General features: G+C 46.0%; 2 protein-coding genes, 1 long non-coding RNA gene and 1 other non-coding gene across 4 annotated transcripts; all 4 read left to right on the plus strand.

The window, feature by feature from the left end:
• The first annotated feature begins 268 nt into the window (after positions 1-268).
• On the plus strand, positions 269-890 carry LOC107279307 (uncharacterized). Its single transcript, XR_010737393.1, has 2 exons — positions 269-417; positions 497-890. It is a non-coding gene; the product is annotated as an uncharacterized protein (transcript).
• Positions 891-6410: 5520 nt separating this feature from the next.
• Positions 6411-6930, plus strand: LOC107279436 (uncharacterized). The gene is made up of 2 exons (XR_003239258.2): positions 6411-6749; positions 6825-6930. It is a non-coding gene; the product is annotated as an uncharacterized lncRNA (long non-coding RNA).
• Positions 6931-10588: 3658 nt separating this feature from the next.
• LOC112936838 (BTB/POZ and MATH domain-containing protein 5-like) lies at positions 10589-11143 on the plus strand. Its single transcript, XM_026021165.2, has one exon. It carries the CDS (start codon positions 10589-10591, stop codon positions 11141-11143), a length of 555 nt encoding a protein of 184 aa, XP_025876950.1.
• A 5948-nt stretch (positions 11144-17091) lies between these two features.
• On the plus strand, positions 17092-20652 carry LOC107276978 (BTB/POZ and MATH domain-containing protein 1). Its single transcript, XM_066305776.1, has 2 exons — positions 17092-17613; positions 18776-20652. The coding sequence occupies exons 1-2, from the start codon at positions 17525-17527 to the stop codon at positions 20649-20651; spliced, it is 1965 nt and encodes a 654-aa protein (XP_066161873.1). The 5' UTR covers positions 17092-17524; the 3' UTR covers position 20652.
• Positions 20653-24343: the final 3691 nt, after the last annotated feature.

The raw sequence follows: 24343 nt of genomic DNA on the forward strand, positions 1-24343 counted from the left end.
TTGTTCGGCTAGTGATATGATGTTCCACGCTGGAGCCATGCCAACGCTTGTAGACATCAACTTTACAATCAAGGCACATTCCACAAAGTATGCATGTGCCAATCGAAATCTGGGCATCCACCACCTCTCAACCCTTAAGGCACTCAATGTCTATATTGACTGCCAAGGCGCGACAGCTAAGGAGGTGGAGGCAGTTGTGGCCGCCATCAAGAACGAAGCAAGCCTACTTCCCAACTGCTACATACAACATATCCGCATATCGCGGGAGGAAGGATTGGAGGATATCGACATATCGCGGGAGGAAGGATGGGAGGAAGGGGGCCACTCGATTGAGCAACAAGAAGAGATCACTAATCCCCATACCGAGCACACAATAACCCCTGCCACATAGTTCATCTGCAATTTCATCTATTCAAGGTACGTAACTAGTATAGTATTTGATAACAATCAATGGTTTCCCTGAGGCTCATCTGATCATATGTTATCTTATTATTAGTTATGTATACTTCCGGTTCCTTGTTGGCAGAAGCACATATATATTTGTTCCTTTAATTGGTTTGTGATGTATCAATTGGCCGGCTGGTTCCTTGGGTGGCTACTATAGTGCTGGGGGATGCAAACTTCTTGTACGTTTCGTTGTGTGCTGCCTAGGCTTTTAGTTTCTTTGTTCTGTAACTGAGCAATAATTGGAGCTTGAAAATGTGCCCATGTTTGGTGTCTTTGTGTTTCTGGACGTTTGATATGATATATAAACTAGATATCATTTTCATCAAACGTGCAAATTGATAATGAATGCTCGACTGTTGTATAAGATACAGCTGCTGTGCACTAATGCTATTTGCTTACTTTATATTCAGTCATGAATTGAGACATCATTGATACAGTAGTTACCCTTTGGGTGTTCAACATATTTTCATGGATGATCTGGTTTCACATTTTATAAATTTAATAATTTTGGCCTTGTTGCCAATTGAAAGACCGGTACTATTATTTAAGCATGAAACCACAGATTAAGGTTATATATCTTATTAATTTGTAGTGATAATTTATAGCATTTATGTTTTATCTTAATGATTTCAAAAAAGCAGAGCGCTATATCTGTGCCCATGTTAGGCTTCACTGGGGACCCAGATTTAGTTTCTTACTTTCTATTTTCAATTATATTATTGAGTTTTCCTTGTCTCAAGATATAGGTCTCCATGTTTTTCTGAACGCACATATGATTCCATTTAACGAGCACACACCGCAATACAAGCTTGGAGATCCACATTATGTCGAATCAAAAATTTGGAAGCATTTTTTTTGTCAAATCATGGGAGAGAAGAGTTCCGCACTTGAATTTTCAATTACGAAAGAGTGATCAAGATTACATGACCCTAGAGTCGGAAGGTTACAGTGATTGAAGGGGGAAGGGGGAAAAACGCCTCCTAATTAAACAAAGCCCCTGTTTAGGCCAGCTTAAGATTCTCATGAACAACTGGTCGCTTCTAAAAATCTGAAAAAAAAATGGGTTTCCTACCGTTTTGGTTATAGTTCACGTGATGGGCTGGATATGCATGCCAAATGAATTATTGTTTAGCAAAAAAGAAGCAAGTTGTCTAGCAAAAGAAAGGGCATTGGAGGCACATATGTATGGGTCATAGCTTCATCTTCTGTTTGACGAGGTCACACATATGCTTAGGCAGGTCCTAGACGACTGCCACCAAACCTAAAGAGAGCAGCCGTGGCAAGGAACGAGGTCTAGCCAACCAGCAGGGGAAAGAACTTGGTGCTAGACCTGGCGAGCGAACACGTAGTCAAGGAGGATGTGGTTCGTCATTTTCAGATCCTGGGCGCAAAAGGAACAAGCCGAGTGGTTGTCGATACCACGCTTTGATCTAGTAATACTCCCTCGTCTTTGTTTTCTCCACATACTCGTTTTCTCTACGGTTAATAAAAGAACACAGTACGTAGTATAGTAATATTTTAAAATCTTGCTTAACATATTTATTACTAGCTAAAACAGCTGTCTTTCGAGAGTGTACACAAAGAATCGACGGCAGGGCAACGGCTGCTTCCTGCAGCAGGTAAACAGGCACAACCGGACAGTGCACGTAGGAGAACTGTTGTTTTTGGAGACATTGGATCTACCTCATGGTATTGGTACAAAGGAACTGCCCAAAAGTATAGTTAAACTGTGGCGGTTGAAATTTTTATGTGTTGGTTATCCTTGGAGACTTGCCTGCCTTGCTTTCTCTTATGTTAAGGTTGTACGCACATGACACCACTGAAAGGTTTAGCATAAACAGAAATAAGTTCAGATGTCTGAAGTGTCTAGACTTGTATTTTTCTGCCACTGATATGATGTTCCACGCTGGAGCCATGCTAAAGCTTGAATACATCTCGTTTAGAATCAAGCCACATTCCACAGAGTATGCATGTGCCAATCGAAATCTGGGCATCCACCACCTCTCAACCCTTAAGGAACTCAGTGTTTATATATTCACTGCCAAGGCGCGAGGGTTGAGGAGGTAGAGGCAGTTGAGGCCGCCATCAAGAACGAAGCAAGCCTACTTCCCAACTGCTCCTCACAACATATGGTCAGATTGGCTGGGAAAATGATGGTGACAGAAGGACATGAGGAACGGGGCTACTCCATGGAGCAACAAGAAGAGATCACCAGTCCCCCCATACCGAGCACAAAATAACCCCTGCTATTTAGTTCATCATCTGCAATTTCATCTATTCAAGGTATATAACTATAGTACTTGATAATAATCAATGGCTTCCCAGAGGCTCATCGAATCATATGTTATCTTATTAACTAGGTACGTATACTTCTGGTTCCTTGGTAGAAGCAAATATTTTGTTCCTTTAATTGATTTGTGATGTATCAATGGGCCGGCTGGTTCCTTGGGTGGCCACTAGCCCACTGTCACTACCAAATTCGAGGGCTAGCCTGTATGCCGAAAACCATCAGGAAAATAGATTTTACCTTCTATGGGTGGACCGTCAGGTTTTACCGTCTAGTAGTGTACAGTACTGGGGGATACAAACTTGATGTTTCATTGTGTGCTGCCTTGGCTTTTAATTTGTTTGTTCTGTAACTGAGCAATAGTTGGAGCTTGAAAATGTGCCCATGTTTGGTATCTTTGTGTAAAAGTCTCCCGCCGTTTGATATGATATATAAACTAGATATAATTTTCATCAAACTTGCAAACCGATAATGTATATGCTTGACATTTGTGTAAGATACAGCGGCTGCACTATTGCTATTTGCTTACTTTACATTCAGTTATGAATTGAGACAGCATTAATGCAGTAGTTACCCTTCGGGTGTTCACCATCTACCTGAAATTTTCTCCTAGATTTTTCATGTATGGTCTGGTTTCACATTTTATTTATTTAATAATTTTGAGCTTGCTTCCAATTGAAAGCCGGTACTATTCTTTAAGCATGAAACCTCAGATTAAGGTTATATATTTTATTCATTTGTAGTGATAATTTATAGCATTTCTGTTTTATCTTAATGGCTTCAAAAAAGCAGAGCACTATATCTGTGCCCATGCTATAACTGTTTTCTTAGGCTTCACTGGGGACCTAGATTTATTTTATTACTTTGTATTTTGAGTTCTATTATTGCATTTTCCGTGTCTCAAGATATAGGTCTCCGTGTTTTCTGACCGCATATGTGATTCCATTTAACGAGCACACATCGCAATACTAGCTTGGAGATCCACATTATGTCGAATCAAAAAGTTTGGAAGCAATTTTTTTGTTGGACAAATCATCAGAGAGAAGAGTTTCACACCTGAATTTTCAATTACAAAAGATAGATCAAGATTACAGGACAGGTAACATGTTAGATTAATGGGCTAGGCCCAATTAAATCCTAATAAATTCCATTGGCCAACATTAAGTGCTATGGGTAATAATACCACCTTGAAAATCTAAGTGAAGAGGTCTCAACTTAAATACAGAGCAAGTGGAGAGTCTCTGTTGACCGGTTGAGATGGTGCGCGGATAACTAGACGGGGCGAGGCGAGGCAGACAGCTGCGCTCTCTCGTTTTGTAACGGACGGTAATAAACACAAACGTCGTGAATTGATTCCGTCGGTTACGGAATTAAACGCCGTGAATTGATTCCGTATTAACGAGCGCGTCGGTTTCGAAATTAAACACCGCGGTTAATGACTCCGAACGTTACTCTCGCGCTCGCATATATATACTCCGCAGCGACCAGAAGGACGGATGGAGTTCTTCCCGACCTCTCTTGCACTTCGAGTTCCTCCTCCACGTCGTGAATTGATTCCGTCGGTTACGGAATTAAACGCCGTGAATTGATTCCGTATTAACGAGCGCGTCGGTTTCGAAATTAAACACCGCGGTTAATGACTCCGAACGTTACTCTCGCGCTCGCATATATATACTCCGCAGCGACCAGAAGGACGGATGGAGTTCTTCCCGACCTCTCTTGCACTTCGAGTTCCTCCTCCTCTGTTCCTGAGCTACAGAATCCTTCCCCGGTTCTGTTCACCTGCGCGCACATGTGTACGGGACGAGCAGGTTCTGTTCACTTGCGCGCACAGGTGTACGGGACGAGCAGGTGCCTCCAAAACTTCATCCGCTTAAGAACCTGCACGGGTAGGTGGGCGATCAAGTTTTTGGGTAGCACTTCAAGCACGAGTGCTCTTGTTCTTCACGGCTACTGCTGCTGCATCGACGCCTTCACCAAGATGTCGATGGAGATTGGAGACAAAATGATGAACGACATCAACGGAGGCAATACTGCCTCAAAATCCAGCGGTGGGACGTTCTCGGGGTATACTTTCATTCTCCTGATTCTATTAAATGTTTCTTTGTTAATACTCTTCGCAATGGCAGCATTGCGTTACTATGTAAATGTTGATGCTTATTTCATATTAAGCATACTCAAGTTGTATACATCTAGCACTGTCACTAGATCTACTCATATTGCAAATGTCATGTTTATGGTCTTAATATTTTGGATTAAAATATGCCGAATTATGACCAAATTTCTAACATAACATATGACCTAGAGTCGGAGGGGATTGAAAGGGGAATTGAAGGGGGAAATTAAAAATGTTTCCAAATTAATCAAATCCTCAGTTTAGGCGAGTTTAAGATTCAAATAAACAATGTTGCTTCCAAAATTCTGAAAACATGGGTTTCCTACCTTTTTGGTTCTAGTTCACTCGATGGGCTGGATATGCACGCCAAGTGAATTATTGTTTAGCAAAACAGAAGCAAGTTGTCTAGCAAAAGAAAGGGCATTGGAGGCACATATGTAGAGGGCAGCTTCATCTTCTCTTTCACGAGGTCACACATAGGAGACGACATTATTATTTTCTTATCAATATTTTTTTTGGTTGATGACCTCACTTTCGCTATGAGCCACGTAAAGAACTGAACTTTTGGCGACGCTCTGTTTAATTTTCCAGACAAAGTCCTATGTTTGGGGTGTCGGCCTGGACACATATATTTGCAGATTTTCTTTGGGAGATGAGCTCCCATTTACGCTGCTGAAACCTGCTTCATTAGAGCAAGTTTTATAGTAGAGGTGATTGCCACCTCTAATATTATTCACATAATCAACTAGTTAATTAGAAGGCAACATATACTTATATATTGCCTCCAATATATACTAGTCCAATACAACATAACTATTTGTTTTATTCATTTTCATCCAATTTACATCACTATTTTCTCTTTCTTTTTTAAAGTTTGTAAAGAGGTTGTCCCTTGCATGCGGGGTGGCTCATTTTTTCTCTTTTTTCTTCTCTCCTCCACCTCACCATTTATGCATATGTGGCATCTAGGGGCTTGTGTTTTAGATGCTTATAGTACTTGCTCTCAATCATTCTACCCGTTGTACGACTAGTATTCTTTGGCCAACTATGTCTTCTAGCAGCATGAGCTACTTCCTCCGTTTCACAATGTAAGTCATTCTAGCATTTCCCATATTCATATTGATGCTAATGAATCTAATGTCTCTAGATTCATTAGCATCAATATGAATATAGGAAATGCTAGAATGACTTACATTGTGAAACGGATGTAGTAGCAGCTAATGGGCAGCCGTTGATAGCCATAGAACCAGACTCGTCCTGATCCTCATGGGATGGCAATGGGGCCCCGAACCCCAATACCCGATGGGTAAAACATCCATTAGGGTTTCTTAATAGGCTAACATCTCTACCCATGGGGGTCTTAACGGGAAAAATATTCCCCCATCAGGTGAGCTGGGTTCGGGGGCGTTCCCAAGCTCCCCGTACCCGAATCCCCACGGGGGCCCTGTATAGCACATCCTACATTCCTACTACCTCATGGCCCATAGAAAATAAAAGCCCAGCTGCTATAGGCCCATCACTCGTTCACATATATACACGCCAAAACCCTAGGTCCCAAGCGCACGGAGAAGAATCCTCGCCGCTTCGCTCCCATCCACATCCATGCCCTACCTCGCCGCCTAAAGTCCAAGCCGAATGGCCGACACGGCGACACCAGATCGACGGCCGACGCCTCCACGAGACCACGACAAGGGATCCAGGCCGCAGTCGTCGCCGCATGCTTCCAGGAGTCAAGGGAACCAGGTCCGCATGTTCGAGGCAAGGTTCCACTGTGAAACTTCCATACGGCCGAGAAGACGAGACATCTAACATCTTGGCTCCATGTCCAGGACGAAATCCAAGTGCCGAGTGCCGACGCATCACCAACCAACCAGCTAGATGATTTGTACCTGTGAATGAGTGAGTTAGTTACCTACATGACGTTCCTGCCTTTCTGTTTGAAATGAACTGAAACAACTTGCTGTTCTTTAACAGCACGGAAGCTTGACGTTGTTTTCAGGCACTGAAGTTGAAATCTGTTTGTTGTTCCTATTCTTTGGGTCAATTTTGTGTTTCATCAGCCGATTTGATGATGGTCTCACTGCTATTGTGTTGCTCGCTTGTTTCCTGAGTTGGGGTTAATTGGGGATTGTTGCTGCTGCAATTTGTATTCCGGTGATGTTGTCGGGTGTGAGGACCCGCGGGTGCCCCGTACCCGCAGTGGGGACGGGGACGGGGGAGAACCTGCACCCAAGTGCGGGGATGGGGAGGGTGACGGGCGATTCCCTTCAATGCGGGTGCGGGACGGGGTGGTGAAACCCGGCGGGTGCAGCCCCGTTGCCATCTCATGTCTCCCTGCAAAGCTTGTTTCGCAGTCAGGAGGCGGCGGCGGCACAGCTGGTGCCTATGCGTGCGACGGTGTGTGTGTAACCTAGCTAGGGTCAGCCCATAATGCTCCATTGGGTCGACCCATGATGGCCCATGAAATTTCATGGGTAAGCCAATGAGGTTGTGACCCCATGTTTCGTGGGCTAGGTCGTTGGGTACATGGGTTTACCCGGCCCACGTGCATCCCTAGGTTCGATCTAGCTCCAAAAGTCAACGGTGTCAAACAAGGATAAACAGAGAAGATATATTATTAGGAATAAACGATTATTGTAAAAGTTGTAAGTAATTACATTATGGATATATGAAAAATATCACAAAACAGCACGTTTCAAAGGGTTATTAATTCGAGCCTGATTTTGAGTCAAATTAAGTGGAATTGTATTAAGAGTTGGATTTCATCACGAATAATGCATGCTTTCTGTGTTTGTAATTTACCGTGTCGATCTTTTGCAAAGTTGCAACGAAGATCAACAACGCCCCGCCGCATCTCCTGCTCCGGCGCCGGCCGGCCGCCGTCTCCCGACCCGTCTAGTGCACACTGCCAGCCATGTCGTTGGCGGCGGCAGCGGGTCGCATCGTGCGCACCGCCTCCGCCATTGTCTCCAGGCCGTCGACGACCTCCCACGTGCTCAGGGTCGACGGCTACTCGCACCTCGTCGGCGTGCTCCAGCCCGGCGAGCACGTCGACTCGTGCGTCTTCGACGCCGGCGGCCACTCCTGGCGTCTCCAGCTCTACCCCAATGGCAGCAACGACCAAACACACAGGAGCCACATCGGCGTCTTCCTCCAGCTCGCCGCCGCCGCCGGCCACCCTAGCGACGGCGACGGCCGCGTGCGTGCCCGGCCAAGGTTCAGCCTGGTTGACAGCGCCGGCGACAAGCCGGCGGCGGCGCCACCATCTCACGACGCTGGATTTCACAGCTTCGGCCATGGCGACGGCTGGGGCTTTCAGAGCATCATCAGCAGGGAAGAATTGGAGCGATCGGAATATCTCCGAGATGATTGTTTTGCAATCCAATGCGACGTCGATGTCACAACCGTTCGGAAGTGCCATGATCACCCGGTGTTTATCTCCCAAAATTTTTCTGAAAATCGTGTATCCGATGCAACATAGTAGTATAATGCTTTTGCTGTAACTATATACTCCTCTCCGTATTTTAATGTTTGACGCTGTTCACTTTTTTACGAATGTTTGACCATTCGTTTTATTTATTTTTTTTACAAATATATATAAAAATATTTATGTCATGCTTAAAAGAGCATTTCACGATAAAATAAATGATAATTACATAAATTTTTTAAATAAGACGAATGGTCAAACGTTGGACAAAAAGTCAACGGCGTCATACATTGAAATATGGAGGTAGCAGCGTTTTATCCATGCATTGCAATGGAATTTTAATTAAAAAAATATCATTAATATGTTGTTGGCATGTGCATATTTGTTATTAATCATTTGTGGAACTTTTTGGACTGATATTAATATATTTTCATAAAAAAATAGAGTTAGTGGGAGTAGTTGATATGTGGGTCCTTTAGTCTCATATGTCTTTTTTTTTGTTTAACAAAAAGTTGGGAGTTGACAGTTGGGGTGGTGGCAGATCCGTCACCACTCTACTCCATTTTATAAAGAGTAGATAGATACTATACAGTCACTGCGTCATAATGAAATTAACTACTTAGGATTATATATATAATATGGTGCACTTGTATTATTTGGATATTATGAATTGATGTTACCTCACGTGCTAGCTATCACGTCAGCACTCGATTCATCCGATCATGAAAATTGCTTCACATTAAATGACAAAAGGGAATCATACAATGAAATCATGAAGAAAAAATAAACTTGATATAATAAAGGAAACCCATCTTTTGTTGTTGAATGACAACTGTGTTCGTCGAAAAAACGTGGTTCACTCTTATAGTGGAAATGTAAAACAATATGTATTAATGATGGAATTTTTTATCCCCTATTACATGCCTTAATTAGGGGACTATTTATAGTCTTAGTACAAGCTCATGCACGCTACGGTTAACAGGTAAGAGAAATTTACATGGATACCCTTATGATTGGAGCATTTATGAGGGCAAAAAAGGTTCTATTTTGCCTAGGTTGATGTTTCACTTTTTTTTCAGTTTGTGAAAAAAAAGTGAAACATGGTGACATCGCTAGATGAAACAATTTGGTTCAACGTATGCTACGAAGACGATTTAAGCTATAGAAACACTTAAACCTCGTGTACATCGAAACAAGCCACCTTTGAACCATTGAAACATCAACAAACCCCGTGTGTCGAAAATAGAAATATGGAACACTATCGAAATATCCACTGCAACATTTAATCAAACATTTTCTATAAATTTAATCAAACAACTAGTAATGACTTATTATATGGAACGGAGAGAGCAATGTTAATATGTGTCCCAACCCACCTGCACGCACTGTCCTTACCTCTGTTCGATTGAGATCAAACGATTTTGTTCATGACTTATTTGAGAAGGCACTCAATTAGCGTAAAACTAATAAGTATTAACTATTACAAACTTGAAAAAAATAATTTGTTTGAATTTTTGAAGAACTTTCATATATGAAGCTATCTTTAAAATTCAGACCATTTAATCAACATTTAAAAATTGTGTCCATGATAATTAGAAGCCAGTGGTTGAAACGCACAGTGGAAGGTGTGAGAAGGGTAAAAGTTATATTTTTTAGATTATGGATGCACATCTTTACAGTTTGGAAATCCCTATGCTCTCCTCTCCTCGAAATCGGCAATACAAATCAAATCACAAACTTCCTCTGCCTCCGGCCTCTCAGGGACCTCACCGCATGTGCTACTAGGATACATATATAGACATACAGACACAGTAGTCTAGCTAAGATAATCTAAAATATAATCAACAATTGGGAAAAGGCATGGAAATTAACCGTCGGAGATGATGGAGGGAATTAATGTGGGAATTTCATTTTGCTATACAGAAATAAGAGAGTGTTTAATTAGGAGGGAGTTCATATCCTTTGTTTGGTGCGTGGGAATTTGATGTTGGAAGGGTATATTATTAGGAATAAACAATTATTGTAAAAGTGGTAAGTAATAATTATTTTAGACAATAATAATAATATGAATATATGAAAGATATCACAAAACAGCACGTTTCAAAGGTTTATTAATTCGAGCATGATTTTGAGTCAAATTAAGTGGAATTGTATTAAGAGTTGGATTTCATCACGCATAATACTTTCTCTGTTTGTAAGCTACCGTATCTCCTATCTTTTGCATAGTTGCAACAAAGATCAACGCCCCGCCGCATCTCCTGCTCCGGCGCCGGCCGCCGTATCTCGATCCGTCCAGTCCACACTGCCAGCCATGTCGTTGGCAGCGGCGGCGGGTCGCATCGTGCGCACCGCCTCCGCCATCGTCTCCAGGCCGTCGACGACCTCCCACGTGCTCAGGGTCGACGGCTACTCGCACCTCGTCGGCGTGCTCCAGCCCGGCGAGCACGTCGACTCGTGCGTCTTCGACGCCGGCGGCCACTCCTGGCGTCTCCAGCTCTACCCCAATGGCAGCAACGACCAAACACACAGGAGCCACATCGGCGTCTTCCTCCAGCTCGCCGCCGCCGGCGGCCACCCTAGCGACGGCGACGGCCGCGTGCGTGCCCGGCCACGGTTCAGCCTGGTTGATGTCGCCGGCAAGCCAGCGCCGTCGCGGGACGCCGGAGTTCATGGCTTCTACCATGGTCATTACTGGGGATTCAAGGACTTCATCGCCAGGGAGGAATTGGAGCGATCGGAGTATCTTCGAGATGATTGTTTTGCAATCCAATGCGACGTCGATGTCACAACCGTTCGGAAGTGCCATGATCACCCGGTGTTTATCTCCCAAAATATTTCTGAAAATCGTGTATCCGATACAACATAGTATATCTAATGCTTTTGCTGTAACTATATAGCATTTTATCCATGCATTGCAATGGAATCTTTATTAAAAAAATATCATTAATATGTTGTTAGCAACTTAAGCATGTGCATATTTGTTATTAATCATTTGTGGAACTTTTCGGACTCATATTAATATATTTTCATAAAAAAATAGAATTACTGGGAGTAGTTGATATGTGGGTGCTTTAGTCTCATATGTCTTTTTTTTTCTTCAACAAAAAGTTGGGAGTTGACAGTTGGAATGGTGATGGATCCGCCACCACTCTACACCATTTTATAAAGAGTAGATAGATACTATATGGTCACTGCGTCGTAATGAAATTAGCTACTTAGGATTATGTATATAACATGGTGCACTTATATAGTATTATTTGGATATTATTATGGATTGATGTTACCTCACGTGCTAGCTATCACGTCAGCACTCGGTTTATCCGATCATGAAAATTGCTTCACATTAAATGACAAAAGGGAAATCATACAATCAAATCATGAAAAAAAAATAAACGTGATATAATAAAAGAAATCCATTTTGTTGTTGAATGACAACTGCGTTCGTCGAAGAACGTGGTTCACTCTTATAGTGGAAAAGTAAAACAATATGTATTAATGATGGAATTTTTTTGGATCCCCCGTTACATGCCTTAATTAGGGGATTATTTATAGTCTTAGTACAAGCTCATGCATACTAGGGTTAATAGGTAAGAGGAATTTACAAGGATACCTTTATGATAGGGGCATTTATGAGGGCAAAAAAGGATCTATTTTGCCTAGAACTCCTTAATGGGCCTTAACCTAGGCCATACTTAGCGAACATGCCCTTTTAGGTGAAGGCCTCCCGGCTTGGTGGCGAATCTCCTAGGCTTCGCCTTATGGTTTCATCCCAGGTGTGCATCTTGCTCGTCGATCGGCGCTTCGCTATAGCGGTTTTGGCAGTCTCGGTCGAAAGTCCTCATAACATGCCTCTAATAGGGAAGCGCCTACAAATCGGGCGCCCGATTTTTCCCAAAAACTTGGGCGTTGTTTCACCCTTTTCGCCCGATTTTTCCCCAAAAACTCGGGCGTTGTTTCACCTTTTATGAAAACAATGTTTTACCACTTAGCGAATGAATATTTCAGTTTATAAAAAAAATGTGAAACACGGTGAGATCGCTAGATGAAACAATTTGGTTCAACATATACTACAAAATGATTTAAGCCATTGAAACACTTAAACCTTGTGTACATCAAAACAAGCCACCTGTACATCAAGATGAAAAATATTAAACACTATCTAAAATCCACTGTAAAAAATGATCCACACACAAAGAAATATCACGAGTACACTAGCGGAAACATTGCTTTTGAACCATTGAAACATCAACAAACCCCGTGTGTCGAAAATAGAAATATGGAACACTATCGAAATATCCACTGCAACATTTAATCAAACATTTTCTATAAATTCAATCAAACATAAATAAGTTTGACTAGTAATGACTTATTATATGGAACGGAGAGAGCAATATTGATATGTGTCCCAACCCACCTGCACGCACCGTCCTTACCTCTGTTCGATTGAGATGATCAAGCGATTTTGTTCATGGCTTATTTGAGAAGACACTCAATTAGCGTAAAACTAATAAGTATTAACTATTACAAACTTGAAAAAATTGATTTGTTTGAATTTTTGAAGAACTTTCATATATGAAGCTATCTTTAAAATTCACACCATTTAATCAACATTTAAAAATTGTGTCCATGATAATTAGAAGCCAGTGGTTGAAATGGACAGTGTAAGGTGTGGGTAAAAGTTTATTTTTTAGATTATGGATGCACATCTTTACAGTTTGGAAATCCCTATGCTCTCCTCTCCTCGAAATCGGCAATACAAATCAATCAAATCACAAACTTCCTCTGCCTCCGGCCTCTCAGGGACCTCACCGCATGTGCTAATAGAATACATATATAGACATACAGACACAGTAGTCTAGCTAAGATAATGTAAAATCAACAATTGGGAAAAGGCATGTAAATTAACCGTCGGAGATGATGAAGGGAATTAATGTGGGAATTTGAATTTGCTATACAGAAATAAGAGAGTGTTTAATTAGGAGGGAATTCATATCCTTTGTTTGGTGGAAACTTGATGTTGGAAGGGTATATTATTAGGAATAAACAATTATTATTGTAAAAGTTGTAAGTAATATTTATTTTAGACAATAACAATAATATGAATATATGAAAGATATCACAAAACATCACGTTTCAAAGGTTTATTCGAGCCTGATTTTGAGTGAAATTAAGTGGAATTGTATTAAGAGTTGGATTTCAATCACGTATTATACCTTCTTTCTTTGTAAGCTACCGTGTCGATCTTTTGCAAAGTTGCAACAAAGATCAACAACAACGTCCCGCCGCATCTCCTGCTCCGGCGCCGGCCGCCGTCTCTCGATCCGTCCAGTCCACACTGCCAGCCATGTCATTGGCGGCGGCGGGCCGTATCGTGCGCACCGCCTCCGCCATCGTCTCCAGGCCGTCGACGACCTCCCACGTGCTCAGGGTCGACGGCTACTCGCACCTCGTCGGCGTGCTCCGGAACGGCGAGCACGTCGACTCGTGCGTCTTCGACGCCGGCGGCCACTCGTGGCGTCCCCAGCTGTACCCCAACGGCAAGAACAAGAAGCACAGGGACCACATCGGCGTCTTCCTCCAGCTCGCCGCCGCCGGCGGCCACCCTAGCGACAGCGACGGCCACGGTTCAGCCTGGTTGATGTCGCCGGCAAGGCGGCGCCGTCGCGGGACGCCGGAGTTCATGGGTTCTACCATGGCCATGACTGGGGATTGAAGGACTTCATCGCCAGGGAGGAATTGGAGCGATCGGAATATCTTCGAGACGATTGTTTCGCAGTCCAATGCGAGGTCGATGTGACAGCCGTTCGGAAGTGCCATGATCACCCGGTGTTCATCTCTCAAAATATTTCTGAAAATCGTGTATCCGATGCAACATAGTATATTTCTGAAAATATTTGTGGAGTGATTTACCACTTATTCATTAATCTATATCTTGTTAAACTTTTTAAAATTCTTTTATAACTATTTGGATGACATGAAAATGACGAGAGAATGTTCCCTTTAAAATCCACTACCTATAGGATATTTTTTATCACGTCAGCACTCGCTTCATCCGATCATGAAAATTGCTTCACATTAAATAAATAAGAAAAGATAATCATGCACTGAAATCATGTAAAAAAATTTAACGAAAACGACCTGACTCGGGCACCTGATAGGGAAGGAGAATATCGGGCACCCACGTCCGTGTCCCACACGTCCATATCCATTACCTCATCCTGTCTCTCTCTCTCTCTCCCTCTTCTTCTCTCTCCGCACCTATTCCCCCTTTCTCGTTGCTGCTGCGCACCTACGCCTAGGTGGCGGCGGAGAACGGCATCGTTGCTCTCGGCGGTGGAGGCTGAGCCTCGGCGGAGGCGGAGGCGGCGAAGCAATGGGCCGGTGTTCTCGGTCGCGCCGTGCAGCGCTGGAAACGGCGGACCGAGCTCCATGCAGCGTCGATGACGAGGGGCCATGCCCCATGTGGCGTCGACAATGAGGGCTGAGCTCCACGTGGCGTCAATGATGGCGGACACGCGGACACGGCCGAGCTGCGGCGTCAACGCCGGCAGCTACGCGGATGCAGTGGAGCTCGGCACGGCGTCGACGCAGATGTGGTTGCAAACCGGCCAGTCGAGTAGAGGAAGAGGTAGATCTGGGTTTTCCTCTTAAATATTTTGATGTTTCAGTCCATGTACCATGATGTTTCATCAGTTAGATTGAAATATTGCAGTGGGTTTTCGATGGTGTTTCATTGTTTTTTTTATGTATTCGAATTTGTTTCATGCTTTAATACATTCAAAACGTTGTTTCATACGTTGTAGCAAATTGTTTCATGGTGTGATTTGATTGTGTTTCACCATTGTCAGCACTGAAACATTTTATGTAAAGTGTTTCAATTTTTGTCTTTGACTCTTGTTGTTGATGTTACAATAATTGAACCTTGATGTTTTATGTGTCAGAACAAATTGTTTTAGTCCACGATCCAACCGTGTTTCAACATTTTAATTGTTCAGTATCAAAACTGCGCCTGGTTTTACAACAATAATCGAGCGCCCAATTTATAGGTGCCTCCAAAAATTGATAAGCAAAGCATATACTCCCTTCGTTTTATAATTCATATTATAAGTCACTTTGATTTTTTTTCTTAGTCAACGTTTTTAATTTTGATCAAATTTATAAAAAATATATCAATATTTTCAACGCAGAACAAACATATTATCAAAATATATGTCATTTCCTTAAAAAAATAACAAGACAAAAAAATATATCTAAAGCACCATAATAGAAAAAATATCTACATTCAATTAACCAACTCAATACTGAATATACATTTGAAGTAAAGAAGGCTGAAACTAATCGGTTATATATGAAAAATAATTTGTTTCTGATTTCAAGAATTAAAACTAAATTTGTTTTCGGAAAGTTCCTAAATATGTTTGCGGAAAGTTTTCAACAATTTTCGACGGACGTAGATCCCCTGGAGTTGCCTTCCAACTCCACTTGGTGGATTTGGACCGATCTGACCCCTTACTTTGTTTCTACAGGCTAGATGTGACCATGTCACCTCTTCCTAGTTACACATTTACGACAGAAATAACAATTCTATTCTCCATTTATTTTATCTTGCGAAGTCTGTCCATTCGGATATAGCGTGTCGGAAGAGCATCGTGGATAGGAAATTATCTGTAAACATTTCTTAACCGAGCTGTTATAAAATTAACGGCATTGAGGCCCTCGTTAAACTAATTCATGCCTAAGCTTTTGTCGGTGCAATGTTCGTGTCTTGTTTGTTCTTCTCTAATTGCTATTAGAAAATTCGAAGATAACATGTTCTCTGAGAGATAATGTTTTTGAGATAATTTTTTTTATAAGCTGTACAATATTTTTTTAAAAAGAAAATAGGCTCTACAAGATAACTATGGTGGAAGATGAGATGGGGAAACTATTTTGATCTCTCGAGAAGATGTCCTCTTGTTCTTTGCATGTCATTTAAATGATTGTGAAAAAATTTGAAACAATTTGAGAAAATGTATTAACATGTGATATATCACTTCACAAACATGCAAGTTCAAATTCAACTTCTACATCTCGCAACGAAAAAAAATTAACTGTGAATATACGTTAACTAACTGTAGTTTGATTTGTTTTTCTCGTTGCGAGATGTAGAAGTTAAATTTGAACTTACATGTTTGTGGAGTGATATATCACATGTTAATGTATCTTTTCAAATTGTTTTAAATTTTTTCATAACTATTTGAGTGATATGCAAAGAACGAGGGGACATCCCCTCGAGAGATTAAAATCCACTCCCAGAAGAGATGGCTTATCGAAGCCATCGAAATTATTGGGACGGCTTGGATTTAGTGAAATCCACCCAGTGGATTTGGACGGAACTCCAGGGATCCATACCCATTTTCGACAGATAGTAGCCTTATCATATTCATGCAGATAGTAGCCTTACCATATTCATTTACATTTCCAAGAAAAAGTTTTCGAATTTCAAAACTCTCCAAAAAAATTTGAACCGAACAATTTCTGTTCCACAAAACACATCCGGAAACCCGGAAACTTGTTACGCAACAGGCCTATGCATCCGGAGACCATTACGCTACAACGACATAATAATTGACCCCATCTTCTCCTCTTTCCGCTGAAATTCAACCAAAAAAACAAGAGGCTTTTTACCATCCTTGAGGGCAAGCGGTACCAAATTCTATCCGTCGATCTAGCAGGATCTAACGGCTGCAATTGGTCGGTACCTCACGGTACCGCGTCCCCGCGAGAGGCGGCACCAATTGTGATGAGGTGGTGGGAGGGTAGAATTGTACTTTCGCATCAACTTTTCTCCCCGATCCGCCACCCTTCGTCCTCCGTCCATCGTATCCTCTTCCTTCTCCCTCCGACCAGCGACCACTGCTCCCTCCAGCTTGCCGATGGCGTCGACCATCGCGTCCTCTGCTCCCACTCGCGCGTTGACATCCCCGGTCGCCGCCTCGACTACTTTCGCTCGCGAGTTGCCACCGACTGCCACCTCCGCCCGCACTCGAGCGCGGACACCGACGGCCGCCGATTCCTCCGCTCCCGTTTGAGCGCCGACACTTGCAGCCGCAATATTCTGTGCAATATTTCTCCCCCTTCCCCCAGAGCATCCACTCTGCCCATCCCCTCAGCCAGATCCGGTCGCTGCCGAGGTTGGGGCGCTAGATTTGGCAATGGTGGCAGGCTGGCAGCAGGAGGCCTCCCCGAGATTGCGAGGGGCCTGGCGATGACCACTATGAGTGCAACGGATGCAGCGATCGTGTGGTTGGGCGATTGTGAGGGAGACATCTCGGGTCGCAGAGGTCAGCGAACATCGTGCGTAGGATCTTTTGTTTATTTTGCACTCAAGGCGTTCGACGGAATGCCCATGACACAATTACTGATTGTCTTAGTGTATAATTAAACATTAGCTACGTATGAACATATCTATGATGTTGGTAAGGTGGTCTCATCGTTTCTTGGCATTGTCAGAAACGACATGTTGGCCTCTCAAATTCTAGATTAGTTTCTGTTCTCTCAATAAAAATGTCTCAGCTATGTTTAGGCATGAGAAGTTTTATTTCTGACTTGTGCAGTTATTTTCTCTCTGTTCAGCAGAAAAGGAAAGGCATGTAGACAATCCATTGTGGCACAGGCGCACAGCTGATCCTAGATGATCAGAATTGAAGAATATTTGCACGTGGCCAGTACCTTTCTTTTGTATGCTTATCTGAGGCTTAGGCCTGTCAGTATGTAACATTATGTAATTTGAAACTATGTAATCTCAGGCTACATAATTGATCTGTACTTGTCGTGTTGTTTAGTCTTGGAGTTAGTTGTGTTATTTTGTGTCTGGATGTGATTATGAGTTTATGACTGTTTGCTTATAAACTACCTGCCGTGAATGTTCGTAAGTACTGGCGAGGTTCTGTGAATTTTTTTAATTAAATTTTGACAGCTTTTAACCGATCATATTTGGACCAACGCTAATCAACATAAGCGTTGATCGATGATCTTTCTTACCTAAGAAACACCGATATGAACTGATTATCTCCTTCTATGCAGTATTAGATTCCTATGCAGCATGGGCTGCTTGAGTGCATTTATTTTATCTCCGGCGAGCTCCCAGTTTCCCACTGCATGCCTTTCCATTCCTCGGCTACAATCAATCTCCGGTGAGCTCCCACTGCACGTTTCTCCTCCCGCCCCCTTGACGAAGCACTCCAACACACTCTGCTAATTTCTCTCCATCAGGACCTCCCAAAAGCTCTACAGCCGCTTGGAAATTGACAAATTGTGACCATGCCGAGGCGGCGGACCACATCGACGGAGAAATTTCAGGGTGGAGCGACGCCAAGAGATAAGATGGCGGAACAGGGGAAAGATATCGTCTGGACTTGGCAATCGCTACTTGCGGGCTTATTACGGCGGCAATGTTTTACCCATTCCAATCTTACCCCTTGCAAATGGACGGACAGATGTGATTGGTAACTCCTAGTACCTCGTACCTCGAGCCGGTGGCGTCGCGCACGTACGGTGGCAACGTGCACAGGTTCCCGAGCCCCAGGGGTTCTTCCTCGTGGGGATTCCACAAGTTCATCCGCCACGACGAGCTCGAGAGGTCGGGCCACCTCACCGGCGACCGCTTCGCCGTCCGCTGCGACGTCACCGTCATGAGGGCCACGGAGCTCCGCGTCGAGCCGGCGTGCCTCGCCGTGCCGGAGCCGGACCTGCGCGCCCACCTCCGCCGCCTCCTCTCCACCGGCGACGGCGCGGACGTCACGTTCAGGGTCGGCGGCGGCGAGACGTTCGCCGCGCATAGGTGCGTGCTCGCTGCCCGGTCGCCGGTGTTCAAGGCCGAGCTCTGTGGTCGTGGCGGCGCGGCCGCCGGTAGATGCGTCGACGTCGACGACATGGGCGCCGGGGAGTTCGGGGCTCTGCTTCACTTCGTGTACACGGACACGTTGCTGGAGATGGCCTCGCGCGACGTGCCAGCCATGGCGCGGCGGTTGATCGCGGCGGCCGGCAAATACCAAGTGGAGAGGCTGAAGCTGGTATGCGAGGACATGTTGCGCAGGCGCGTCGACACGAGCATGGCCATGGCGACGACGACGGATTCGGCAGCTACCACCGACGATCAGCTTAGCCAGCGTCCATGGCTGACGCAGCTTTTCTTCAAGTTTGCATCACGCATGGTCGGTGGCATGGTCGTCGACGCGTTCACACCTGAGCCTCCCACTGCCGCCGAGAAATCCGGCGACGCCTCGCCGTCGCTATCGCCATCGCCGTCGTGCTCGACCGTCGCCGTCTCCGAGGCGAGTGGTCACCACGTCCTGAGGATAGAGGGATACAAGAGGACGAAGATGATGATGGCAACCGGCGAACACCTCAACTCCGGCGAGTTCCACGTCGGCGGCTACACATGGCGTCTCCGGTACTATCCAAATAGGTACGACCAGGAGTTCTCCAGCTCGATATCCTTCGCTCTGGTGCGGACCGGCCGCGACGACGACGATGTCGTCGTCCGAGCACGCGTCAAGATCAGCTTGCTCGACGTCGCCGGCGAGCCGGTGACACGGTACAGCCACAGCGACAACAAGTGCACGTTCTACGAGGGACATGATCTCTGGGCCATCAAGAGCTTCATCAGGAGGGTTGATCTGGAGGATTCCGGGCATCTCGACGACGGCGGCGGTGGCGGCGACTCCTTCGCCGTCCGGTGCGACCTCACCTTCAACGTCCCGGACATCCGCGTCGACGTCGACGACGCGGCCGCCGTCACGGTGCCCGCCGTGCCGCCGCCTCTCCTGCATCGCCACCTCGGCGACCTCCTCGCCTCCGAGGCGGCGGCCGACGTGAGGTTCAATGTCGACGGCGAGGCGTTCGCGGCGCACCGGTGCATCCTGGCGGCGCGGTCGCCGGTGTTCCGGGCGGAGCTGTTCGGCTCCATGCGGGAGCGCGCCGCGAGGGCCATCGTCCGCGTCGACGACATGGACGCCGACGCGTTCGCGGCGTTCCTGCACTTCGTCTACACCGACGAGCTGCCGGAGATGGACGACGATGGCGAGGAGGCGGCGGCGGTGATGGCGAAGCACCTGCTCGTCGCCGCCGACAGGTACGGCATGGAGAGGCTGAAGAAGGTGTGCGAGGACGTGCTGTTCAGGCACGTCGTCGTGGCCACGGCGGCGACATCGCTGGCGTTGGCCGAGCAGCATGACTGCCCCGAGCTCAAGGACGCCATCTTGAGGTTCGTCACGTCGCCGGCGAGGTTGAAGGCGGACATGGCGAGCGACGGGTACGAGCATCTGATCACGAGCTTCCCCTCCATAGCCACGGAGATTCTCGCCATGCTTGCTGCTCAGTTGAGTACTTAGCGCATTAAGGATTTTTGGAACGCTAGAGTATTGTTCTAAGACATTAATTGGATGCTTTATGAAGATTTGTGCCGTTGTAAACTTTTAATACAAAATTGTTCTTTTGTAATTGGTGAAAAGACCGTAGTTCAATTAATTAGGTTCCTTGTTGTTGAATCACATATCTAGGTTTAAGCTCTAGACTTAACACGTGTGCTCATATTTACAACTAATTATTTTTCAGTGGTAGCTTACATAAATAAGATTTAGTCAATTTAAATATATGTTGATCCAGTTTTTCGGAACTCACAAAAATAGGGTACGGGGTATAGTTGGCTATAGGGCCCGATGGCTCGGCCCAAGGCACGAGGTTTTGGCCCGGCCAAGGCATGGCACGCCCTAGCTGTTGGGTCATGCTTGGGCCTATGCCTCGGCACGGTGGGCTGGCCTGACACAGCACGGACCGAGGTCGGCACGGTGGACTGGCCCGGCACGGCATGGTCCAATGGTAGGCACAACAGCGGCCCGATCCAATGGTCGACCAGGCCTGCCAGCCTGCCAAGCCCAAGGCCACGCGTGCCCCCATATATAAGCGGCAGCGTCTCCCCCTCCCCCCGCCCCCCCCAGTGGTTGCTCTCGTCTCTCGGTCAACCCTAACCCTAGCCGCCACATGCCACAACCATCAGCCACCGCCTAGCCACCCACCAATCCCGCCTCTGTCCCTCTCCCGCCCACCGGTCCTCCTCCACCGACCACCGCTCAGGCGCTCACCGATATGCCTCTCTTCCTCTTCGTCTTCGATAGATGTCTTGCCCGATGAGGGCCACTGACGGCGTCCTGCTAGGGGCATGAGGGCCACGGGCCACCAGTGAATCTGTCAGCTCTTCATCTCCAACTGCTGGATCGAGGGCCACATGCGCCATCTCTTTCCCTTTTGTTCTTCTTTGTCAGATCCACCCCAAGGCCCCAATATCCCTCTTGAGTATTGTATTCTCGTAGATCCGTGAGCTTATTGTCTTCAACAACAACTCCGGTGCACCGGCTACACAGGTACAAACGGACAAACTGTCGACGGGTGATATCCGTAGACCAGATATAGAGGGTATTGGGGTACGTTGGTACAAGGATCTACGTAATACGACATCGAGCAAACAAAAGACGAGGATTATACTGGTTCAGGCCCCTTGATAGGTAATAGCCCTAATCTAGTTGATATGAGATTATATGATGGAAAACCACAAGTTACAAAGGGAACGATGGAACTCGATGAAACCGGCGAGATCGTAATCGAGTTGGTTCGATTAGATCTCCCGGCGACTTGGCTCCTGCAGGCTCCGACTTCGTAGGCTGTAGTGGTTGTATTGGCTATGAGATTCGATGTCTTAGGTCCTCCCAGGGGGTCCCTTTTATATCGCAGATCAGGTGGTCTCAAAGTAGAACTCGGAGACATCGGACCCTACACGATATATTGACGACCCTGTCTTGTCCGAGTAGGACTCAAACACTGTGGAAGATTTCCTTAGTGTATGCGGATAATGTCCGTGTATGCGCGGGTATGCCATGTCGATATGTGGCGCATATCGAAGGGTAAGGGGTACACCTAACCCGTAAACCTGACAGTAGCCCCCGACTTCTGCTTAAATGAACTCGTGCGACCAATAGCGACTTCTGATGTCGAGACTGATGTCGTTCTCGGTGTGGGAACCATAGAGACAGGACATGATTGAGAACACCATGTGAAGCCCAACGGTCACGAGTGAATTTAAACTGAAGTCTGAAAAACCGCCGCGCGTAACGGACCCAGAAATTTCTGGCGGCCATGTCTCTCCTTTCCTTGGAATTCGCACCGTCGGAAGTGCGTCTATTTAAGGGAGTTTTGGGGATTCATTTGAAGTCCGCCTGTTGTGGAAAAATTCTCCAGCCTCCAAGCGCCTCTCGTCTTCTCTGCTCCCGCAAAAACCCCAGTTCATCAATCTAGGCCCTTTCTCCAGCAATCTTCGATTAGCGATGGACCTTGGCAAGTCATCTTCCACCAATGCGTCGCTGAAGGAGCTTCAGGAAGATGGCGCCCTTCCTGGTCGTGGAACCATGGAGAGGGCAGCAGGAGGTACTAATCCCCAGCCCGTCTTAGGTTGCATTGTTGCGATCGAAGACTATGTTCTCTGCGGTTTTCTCCCTCCGCCTTCCGAATTTCTCCTCCTGGTTTTGAACTTCTATGGTCTTTCTCTTCTTCATTTGAACCACAATTCTATCGCCTTTCTTAGCATCTTTGCTCATCTTTGCGAGGCCTACATTGGGGTAGAGCCTTTTCTTGATCTCTTTCGCTTCTACTACGAGCTGCGTTGGATGGAGTTCAACAGGGTATCTAGTTGCGTCGGGTTCTGACTTCGGGATGGCCTGAAGTCGCGTTATATCCCCTTCCAGTGCCCTTCTTCTCGCAGCAAATGGCGGAATAGGTGGTTCTATTTTGAGATCAAAAATTCGAACCCTGTCTTCATTGCTCCCACAGAACAACCAAACAAGATTTCGTCTTGGACCGCAAAGCCCCCTTTGACCCCCTCTCTTCAGTCGTTTATCGACATCATTGACGATCTCCGAGTACGGGGCTTGTCGGGGTATGAAGTCATTGCAGACTTCGTTTGTAGGCGGATCCAGCCGCTCCAGGCTCGGGCCCATCCAGCCTTTAACTATTCTGGACCGGAGGACACGACCCGGGTCTCTCCTCGGGGTATCTTTCTCTCATTTATCCTGACATGCTTATGTTTGCGTTCCTCTTGATTTATCGAAATTTGGTTCTCGATTCACAGGTCTGAACAGCAAAGCCGTGGAGCGCCACGTCGGGCAGGTGATGATCAGTGGTCCGACAACGGCAAGTAACATCCCCGTGCCCCTTTGTGAAAAAGGGGCGGCCGAACGTGATGACGCTATCAACGTAAGTGTACTCGATAGGAATCCCGCATTTTCCTTTCGAGATCACCTTATGACTTGATTAAGTGTAGGCTCTTCCTCTGACTGACATCATCGGGCCGCTCACGGACCATCAGGTGGCGGCGTCTCTAAAAGAGAAGGTCGCCAAGGAGGCGTCTGATGCTGCTGCGGCCACTACTAGTGGTGGCAATGTTCTGACAAAGGGGAGGAAGTTCTCCTCTGTAAGCGGACATCGTCGCAAGACGTCGACCCCCTCGGTAAGTTATCCTGTCGCCAGATCGTGCCGCCAGAAGGATTTTGCCTTACTTCGCATTGGTTGTCTTTCAGGCCTCGGACGCGTCTCCCCCGTCTCCATGACGACAACGTCTTGTAACGGTTGGCGAGAAGTAAGTAGATGGATTTTTAGGTTTCCGTAATTCCATTCAAGCGTTGTCTGATACGTGGTCGTCCCATAGGGAGGCGCGGGCAAAGGTTGCGCAAAACAAGTCCGGAGGGGCTTCCAGCGCGTCGCCTGCCGCGGCCTCAATGGATGTCGTACTCATAGCCGGGAGCCGGGAGGCGACGTCTAGCGGCCCAGTCAGCGATCCCGCGGTAGGTCATGGTCCACCAGCTGCCGTCCTCACCTGGGAGGAGCTCCAAGTCGAAATGGGGCGCCTCCTCGAAGCTGGTGCTCACGGCATCGGCCGCGAGATTGCACAGGCGAGGTCGGAAGCAGCGTTGGCGAACGAGCGTGCTGACCGGCTGGTGCGCGAGTTGGCGGAAGCTCGTGAAGACCTCACGAAGAT

The sequence above is a fragment of the Oryza sativa genome, chromosome 11, assembly GCF_034140825.1.
Source record: "Oryza sativa Japonica Group chromosome 11, ASM3414082v1".
Taxonomy (NCBI): Eukaryota; Viridiplantae; Streptophyta; class Magnoliopsida; order Poales; family Poaceae; genus Oryza; species Oryza sativa.

Excerpts from the sequence above, each read along its gene's own strand:
- LOC107276978 (XM_066305776.1), top strand. The coding sequence starts at position 17,525 with ATGACCACTATGAGTGCAACGGATGCAGCGATCGTGTGGTTGGGCGAT. Across the intron at positions 17,614-18,775 it reads CGCAGAGGTCAGCGAACATC|TACCTCGTACCTCGAGCCGG; the intron begins GTGCGTAGGATC and ends GGTAACTCCTAG.
- LOC112936838 (XM_026021165.2), top strand. The coding sequence starts at position 10,589 with ATGTCGTTGGCAGCGGCGGCGGGTCGCATCGTGCGCACCGCCTCCGCC.